This window comes from Lactuca saligna, chromosome 8 (genome assembly GCF_052625555.1).
Source record: "Lactuca saligna cultivar CGN05327 chromosome 8, ASM5262555v1, whole genome shotgun sequence".
NCBI classification, from domain to species: domain Eukaryota; kingdom Viridiplantae; phylum Streptophyta; class Magnoliopsida; order Asterales; family Asteraceae; genus Lactuca; species Lactuca saligna.
Window position 1 is genome coordinate 103,323,849 of NC_136424.1, and position 9,334 is coordinate 103,333,182.

The window sequence follows — 9,334 nt, forward strand, 5'->3', positions numbered from 1 at the left end:
TTCCGAAAACACCAAAAGAATTCCATCAATTCTTGGGTCTAGCAGGCTACTACCGAAGGTTTATCCAGATTTTTTCCAAGATAGCTAAACCCCTTACTACATTGACACAAAAGGGTGTGCCCTTCAACTGGACGGAGAAGCAAGAAGCCGCCTTCCAATCCTTGAAGCACGCCCTTTGTAGTGCACCAGTGTTATCCTTTCCAGAGGCAACCGAAGACTTTGTAGTCTACTGCGATGCTTCGAATCAAGGGTTAGGCTGTGTCCTTATGCAATGTGGTAAGGTGATAGTTTACGCATCCAGGAAACTAAAGACACATGAAGTGAATTACACCACTCATGATCTCGAGCTGGGAGCTACTATCTTCATTTTAAAGATTTGGAGGCACTACCTTTACGATACAAAATGCACCATCTTCACCGACCACAAAAGCCTCCAACACATTCTGAATCATAAAGAATTAAACATGAGGCAACGAAGATGGGTTGAACAGCTAAATGATTATGAGTGTGAGACCAAGTACCACCCAGGAAAGGATAACGTAGTGGCTGATGCCCTGAGCAGAAAAGAATACTTAGGTCGCCTGGTGAAAACTCTATCAATAACCATCCAATCCCACCTAACCTCGTGGATCAAAGAAGTCCAATTGGAAGCATTAAAGCCGGAAAACATTGCAAGTGAATCACTATGTGGGATGGATAAAAATCTGGAAGCCAAAGAGGAAGGAGCATATTATTTCATGAATAGAATGTGGGTCCCTAAACTTGGGGGATTCAGAGAGTTGATCATGAACGAAGCCCACAAGACGCGATATTCCGTCCATCTGGGTTCGGATAAAATGTACCTAGACATAAAGCATCATTATTGGTGGCCAAATATAAAGGCAAAAATCACCACTTACGGGGGCACGTGTCTCACTTGTGCCAAGGTGAAAGTGGAATATCAAAAGCCCTCGGGATTATTACAACAACTAGTGATAGCCGAGTGGAAATGGGAAAGGATTATTATGGATTTTGTGACCAAAATACCAAAGACAACTGCGGGTTGGATGCTATATGGGTAATTGTTGATATGTTAGTTATATCCGCTCATTTCCTACCAATAAAATAATCTTACAAGATGGAAAGGTTGACACAAATCTACATCAAAGAGATCATGAGACTTCATGGGGTGCCAGTGTCTATTATCTCGGATCGAGATACTAGGTTTAACTCACGATTTTGGCAGTCACTTCAGAAGGCAATGGGAACATAACTAGACATGAGCACTACTTACCACCCTCAAACCGATGGCCAAAGAGAACGGACCATCCAAACACTCGAAGACATGCTTCGAACCTGTGTGATTGATTTCGGTAAGTCATGGGATACCCACTTGCCCTTGGTTGAGATCTCATACAATAACAGTTATCACAAGAACATCAAGGTTGCTCATTTTACGGCTTTATATGGACGTAAATGCAGATCGCCTCTATGCTGGGCTGAGGTGGGTGACATCCAACTAGCAAAAGGACAATCACCAGATAACACTCTCACATTGCTAGAAATAATTCTAGAGACTACTGAAAAGATAATCCAAATCAAAGCTCGAATCCAAGCGCCGCGTGACCGGAAAAAGAGTTACGCTGACAATCGACGAAAACCTCTAGAATTCCAAGTCGAAGATCGAGTACTATTGAAATCCTCTCCCTAGAAAGGAATGATTCATTTTGGGAAACGGGGAAAACTAAACCCGCGGTACATCGTACCGTTCGAGATTCTTCCCCGAATTAGTCTGGTAACTTATAAGTTGAAGCTGCCTTCAGAGCTCAACAACATACACCCCGTGTTCCACGTCTCAAATTTGTAAAAGTGCATATCATATGAAACTCTTGTCATTCCTTTAGAAGAGATCGAAATAAACGAGAATCTCCTGTTCGTCGAAACACCGGTTGAGATAATGGATAGGGAAGTGAAGCGTACGAAGTATAGCCGCATTCCGATTGTGAAGGTTTGATGGAACGCAAGGCCTGGACTGGAATTCACGTGGGAACGCAAAGACCAGATGAAGCAGAAGTTCCATCACCTATTCTTTCATTCATGATCCTACCTTTCGAAAAAAATTTCGGGACGAAATCCCTCTAATGGGGGGATGATGTCACAACGAGCATTTTAGCTAGGAAATTTTGCTTCCATGTAAACATGAACTACTTCAAGACTTGTACTCTAAGTGAATATCATGTTATATGCTAACATGAAACCATCCATTTGAATCCAAACTCTTGATTTAAGTTCAAAACCTAATACAATAAATCTCATATGTTTAGTTATGGATTGAAAACCCTGGAAATTCCGGTTCAAGTTAATATGGACTAGGATTCTCTTATCGGGCCTAATGGACCAATAAACTTTCAATTTGACTACTTTGGGCCTAGGAACCCTGTTTGGGATCTAGTTGGACCCACCTCCATGAAATTAGGTTATTTTGGGTCATATGGGCCTAGAATAATCCATATTATTTCTAATGGGCCATAGCTAGTTTTAATAGCCCTAATGGGCCATAAACCACATTATTAGGCTTCTTTGTGCCGTGAACCCTCACAAAGACCCAATAGGCCAAAAAATAGTTATTTTGGGCCTCATGATTTCGAACTAACTCAAGAAGGGCCCAAACCTTTTCTTTTCCTTTCCTCCTTCGTATCTCTCTCCCCAACAACTACAAAAAAAAAACAAATGGGAGGATATTTGAAGTGCCACCTCATAATTACCTTGTGGTTTTCCACCCTAATTATCCTTCAAGTAATCAACTAATCTCATGTCTCAAGGCATCTATCACATTTGAACCTCTCCTCTCCTCTCTCTCTCTCTCTCTCTCTCTCTCTCTCTCTCTTCTTATTCACAACTATAGAGCCAAAACCACCATCACCTCCATTTTATTTTCAAACTCACTGAAGCATTCCTCTCTAAAAACACTCAAAGAAATCCTCTCACGTTCCCTTCAAATTTTAGAGTATTTCATGTGTGTATCAAGGATATTCTTTCAAGTTTTATTTCACTAACTTGGTAAGTTTTGTTAAAATCTATTGTTTCCTTCCCATATTATATTATAAGTCCTCCTTCGTACACTCCATTTTCATATATGGCTTCCTAGAACTAGTTTGGTTCCAACAACCTCTTCAAAGAAACATCCAAGGCTGAAAACTCTTCCAAATCTCCTTCCAAAACCAAAAACATCAAAGCAATGTGAATTCATACCCCTTGTTTTCTAGTTTTACTATGTTTTAGGGGAGGATACAAGGTTCTTATGTGCTAGATTTATGTATTTTTGCATGTTTATGTGTGTTTCTAACTTATATGTAGTGAATATGTAAATCACTTCATAGATCTCGACAATATATGTAAACTAAAACACTTTATGCAACTTACCATAAAGATGAAAGTGTTAAACATGTTAAGGATGTTGAAAAACTAAAAAAATCTTGTAAAGGGACCATTTTTGACAAATAAACAAAAAGAATGGAGATTTATGAAACTTATGGTTTTACATGGACTACAAGAGTTATATATACATAAAAATGGTTGTTTATCATAGTCATAGTTTTAAAAGGGCCAAATTTGTTAAAATTTCGTATAATGGGCCTTAATGTAGGCCTTCACAGTTTCTTTAGGCTTAAATTGTAAATTTATGATTTTTATGGATCAAATTGTCATTTAACACAAATTTGAGCAAAAAATGTAAATTTACGGTTTTGTGGGCTGAAAACATCACTTTATTTGGATTTGGGTCTACAATATTATTTTTACAAAACTTGGGCCGAAAATATCATATTTTATCTAAAAGGGGCTGAAAATGTAATATATATATTAAAATAGGCCGAAAATGTCATTTTAATCTAAAAGGGGCTGAAAATGTAATATATGTATATATATATATAGGACGAAAATGTCATTTTTATCTAAAAAGGGCTGAAAATGTAAATTATATATATATATATATATATATATATATATATATATATATATAGGCCGAAAATGTATATTTTTATAATGATAGGCTGGAAACTTCAATTTATACTTACTAGGGCCAAAAATATCAACTTATAGACAATTTGGCCGAAGATGTCACTTTTCATGATATCGGGCCAAAAAAATCACTATTACAAAAATTAGGTCTTTATGTTATTTTGGTAAACAATCGAACAAAAACAAACGACGTAATAACAAACAGAGCAAATAGATTGATTACATGTTTATTAGGCCTTAAGGGTCCATTTACATGCTTATTGGGCCTAATACTTACCTTACATGTTTATTGGGCCTTAAGGGTCCATTTACATGCTTATTGGGTCCGGATTGTACAACACATGCTTATTGGGCCTTTGTGGCCCATTTACATGCTTGTTGGGCCTATATTATGCATTACATCTGTGACATCCCCAATTTTACGGTCAGAAAAGACCGATTTGTTTATACTTTGTTTTAAAAATCATAGTACTTCTTTTATTAAAAGTGTTGCGGAATTTGTTCCCAAAAATATGATATAAATTTATCAAAGCATTTCCGTAGAAATGTGTTTCATTAAAAAGATTCAGGATGTCATGTTCGATACTGACCAAAAGCATAAATAGAACAAAATAGACCTTACAACAGTTATTTATAACTATTGGCCTATAATCCAAAATCTCTCGTTATGCCAGCCAACTTATGCTCTCGTGTCATAACCTGTAATACAAAGAAAACTGAATGGGTCAGGCTTGGGAGCCTGGTAAGCATATTGGGTTTTCAACCCACATTGTTATATCATATATGTATAAATATTAGACCTCACAAACTTGTACAATTTCACCATATAAAAACAACTCTTATCCCACCCCGTCGATCCTCACATTGACACGATCTAAACTCTTGTATAAATTTTATTCCTCTTTCCCTGATCCCTACTCACGGATCTAAAACTAACCTCTCCACCCGATCCATACTCCCAGATCTAAAATTAACCTCTTGATCTAATCCATACTCTCGGATCTAAAACTAACATCTTGGCCTGATCCATACTCCTGGATCTAAAATTAATCTCCTGATCTGATCCACACTCCTGGATCTAAAAGTCTGCCCAATCTATACTCCCGAACTAGGGACAATTAACTATGTCTTAATCCATACTCCTAGATTAATAACAAGTTTATCTTGTTTATTAACAATATCACTTTTGAGACCCCTCTCGCAATACGTGTCAATGGGTTTTTAGAGTACACCGGTGAACATCAAGTTCACAACACCTACAAGTTGCGAACCTGCTAGTGTTCCACTAGATTGTCTATAATAGCCCGTGGTTGTCATCCCTACTCTGCTGAATGACGGGACCATCGCTTGGGTAAAGGTTTCACTCGTTTTTCACATGTCACCCTCATCTCAAGATCTATATCACGTTTTATCTCATTATCCAACTCATATTTTATCACACACCAACTATCTCATGTACCCATGTTCTACCTAACATATTTGTAGATATAAAATACATATATAGTTTAACTTATTTAAAAACTATATAAAACATCAATTCCACACTCATCTCAAATAAACAACAATATATAAACACATAACACGTTTTTTATAGCAAATACTTCATATTTGTGTGTTAGAAGAAAATAACTACACACTCTCACATAACACATATGTAATACATTCAACCAATACTTGTATTAAAACCATGTTTATGAAAGAGACTATACACTCACTTGATAAGATGATCATCGGACAGCACTTCAGCTCTCTAAAAGTAGTATTCTTCGGTGGAACCGGGATGCTTCCTTGAAAATCGAGTTTCTCGCCGATAGAGTTTCGACTCGGGAACTCTGTTTCTCGGGATCTTTGGGTCTTCGGGTCTTGGGATGATATCGGGACTTCGGGGGTATAAATTTCACGTAAATCGAGGTAATACGGGGGAGAAAGAAGAAATTTTGCAACCAAACTCGGCTGCCCTTGTGATCTATTTATAAGGGGATGGCCAGGCCGAACACAAGGTGTTCCCCATAGGAACGCAGGCCATTCCCTGAATGTTGGACATTCCCTTCAAACGTGGTGCGTAGGAGCGGGGTTTCTCTTATCTCTTATCTATTTGAATCAGCATCGACGTGGCCAATCCTGAGCCAAGTAATGTACGCGGGGCGTTCCCCCTTTGGGATGCGTGCCTCAAACTTTAGAAAATCATAACTCTCGCATACGATCTCCATTTTCGATGTTCTTTATATCCACGCGTAGGTGAGATTATGCTCTACAACTCTCATTTAGACTTCGTCGGCTAATTTTGACTTTACTTTTATTATATTATTTTTAGTAGGTCGGGACAGGAAAACTCCATTAGAAATTCATAACTTCTTCATCTGACGTCCGTTTTCGTCTGTCTTTCTACCGTTGCACTACTATCGACGAGATCTTTGATTATCATTTATATTATTTCGGCTAGAAATCACTCAATCTCAAATCCGAACTTCGGGTTGCATACTGCTAAGCTGAAACTTCGGAAATTCATAACTTCCTCATACGAATTCAGATTTAGATGTTCTTTTTATGTATGCTCTTGGTTTAACGTATTCTACAACTTTCGTTTATATTGATAAGGCTAAATATCACTCTATTGTAAATTCACTATTTACGTCGCATTGTGTCGTGTCGGTTTTGTCGCGAAACTTCTACATGTCATAACTTCTTCGTCATAACTCGGATTTTAGCATGCTTTATATATCTGGAATCCTTGTCACGACCACTACAACTTTGTTAAGATTATTCATTTTAAATAATATTCTATAAAAAATTCATTTTTGATGCGCACTGTCTCTAAATTGACTTGCCTTGATCTACAAGTGTTATAACATGTTTATTGGGTCTTAGTGGTCCTCGTACATGTCCGTTGGGCCTCATACGTTCATATACATACTCGTTGGACTTTTCAAACATAAAACATACTCAGAAAAGCATTATACATAACATGATACCATATTCGCATAAACACGGTTAAGGATCTAGTGAGACATGTCGGTTGACACCTCTAGAGTGTACGATCGTAGCCTTTAGTTATAACCAGAGTCTCCTCGAGGGAGAGCGAGAGTTTTTGTGTAGATCTATACGGGGTGATACCCCACACCTGAGTTGTTCGCTATAGTTAGACTAGGCCATTCTAGGGTGATAAACCTTACCTTAATCAAGTCGGCGCCTGAAAATGCCACGACAGGTGAATTCGTTATAATCAAGTATGGTTAAAACGGCTCACCTAGAGATTCTCTCCAACATAATTTTATGGAACACCTATAAAATCATGTTGCTACGAAAACATACATACACTAATATTCGGTCTTAGAATTAAGACCACAACACTCTTATAAACAGAAAATATAGGATTTTCTGGGGAAATACACAGTTAAAAAATACCTTTACTTACATCAGAAAATACAGGATTTTTAACCGGATTAGATCATTATATACATTCCAAAAACAGAAAACACACATGCATCAATACTTGGTTTTTACACATCACGTTCAAACTATTTTTTCAGAAAATATTGGATTTTCCGGTGTTTTACTAACAATACAAAACTTTTCATTTGAACATACTTATGAACTCACCAACATTATGTTGACATTTTCAAAACAACTTGTATTCTTAGGGAATCGTTAAGCGAATGGTCTACAAGAACATGTGGAATTTGTTGAATTTTGGTATCATCATACATTGAATATTTTGGCATGTAACTTATAATACCATACTTGATGTAAACAATGTTGGTTGTATTTTGAGATGTCTGATGATGGTGTTGTCTTGTTTCGATTATATACATTGTGATGATATTACAAGATGAAGTCACACACAAACCCCGGGATGTTTCCGCCATCTGGTTCGGGGGTGTGACATATTCCGCTTTAGCTATTAAGAGTGGAGTGCATTTATGTTTCATAGATGACCAAATAACCAATATTCCACCCAAAAATTTACAACCTCCTGAGGTGCTTTTTGCATCTAGTTGAAAACCTCCATAGTCTGAATTGGAGTATGCCCAAAGAAGAAAACTTTCATTTTACGGATACCAAATTATGAGTCTCTTTGTTCCTTTGAGGTATTGGAATATTTGCTTGGCCGCTAGAAGGTGAGATATCTTTGGATTGACTTGAAATCTAGCATACAGACATGTTGAGAACATGATGTCCGGACGACTTGTTGTAAGATAAAGTAGCGATCCAATCATTCCCATGTACTTCTTTTGATCAACAGTAACACCTGATGGGTCCGAGAAGATCTTGTATCCAAAACCCATAGGAACCTTTGCTGAGGCACATGTGTCTACTGAATACCTTTTCAAAAGATTAGAAATGTATTTTTCCTGGTGAACAAAGATTCCTCTGCTGGTTTGCTTGACTTTGTGTCCGAAGAAGAAACTCAATTCACATTTCATGCTCATTTGGAATCGACTAACCATTAACTTGGCAAAATCAGCAACCATTGATGAATCCGTGGATCCAAAAAATGATATCATCAACAATGATTTGGATTAAAAGGAGATTGTTTCCATTTGATCTTTGGAATATGATAGGATCGAGAATTCCTCTTTGAAAACCGAAACGCTTGAGAAAATCGGTGAGATTCTCGTAGTAGGCGTGTGGAGCTTGCTTAAGGCGATAAACAACTTTTTGGAGTTTGTAGCAATAGTTCGAATAAGAAAGATTGACAAAATCGGGGAGCTATTGGAGGTACACTTTGGTATCTAGTTCATCATTGAGGAAAGCAGTTTTAACATCTATTAGGTAAAACTTAAATACTTTGTGATCTGCATAAGCAAGAAAGATTTTGATGGCTTCAAGATGAGCAACAGGAGTGAAAGTATCGTCATAATCAATTCCTTCTATCTGAGTGAATCCTTTTCCCACCAATCTTGCTTTGTTTCTGATAAGAACTATGGAGTCATCTAGCTTATTTCGGAAGACCCATCTTGTACCAACAATAGGGTGATCCTGAGGCAGAGGGACGAGAGTCCACACTTCATTTCTATCAAATTTTGCTAATTCTTCTTGCATGACTGAAATCCATTCAACATGTTCTAATGCTTCCTTGATGGGAGATGAATGTCGATAAGTGGTATTCGTTTTGGATGTTTGAATGAGATTTTCCGATGACTTGATTTGGAGGATGATCCTTTGTCCAGATGTGTAATCTTAGAAGCTCTTGCGCAACAAATGATCCAACATCAACAATGAGGTTGTGTTGCTCCCTCTGAACTTCTAAACTAGATAGGTTTACATCGTCTTCAAGTGAAAAGTCAAAGAAGTGAGCTTCGTCTTTGTTGTTGTTTGGAGTAGGATCAAATTT

General features: G+C 37.4%; 1 protein-coding gene across 1 annotated transcript; it reads right to left on the reverse strand.

Moving 5' to 3' along the window:
• Positions 1-8,709: 8,709 nt before the first annotated feature.
• Positions 8,710-9,042, reverse strand: LOC145009967 (putative mitochondrial protein AtMg00820). The gene has a single exon (XM_078968574.1). It carries the CDS (start codon positions 9,040-9,042, stop codon positions 8,710-8,712), a length of 333 nt encoding a protein of 110 aa, XP_078824700.1.
• Positions 9,043-9,334: the final 292 nt, after the last annotated feature.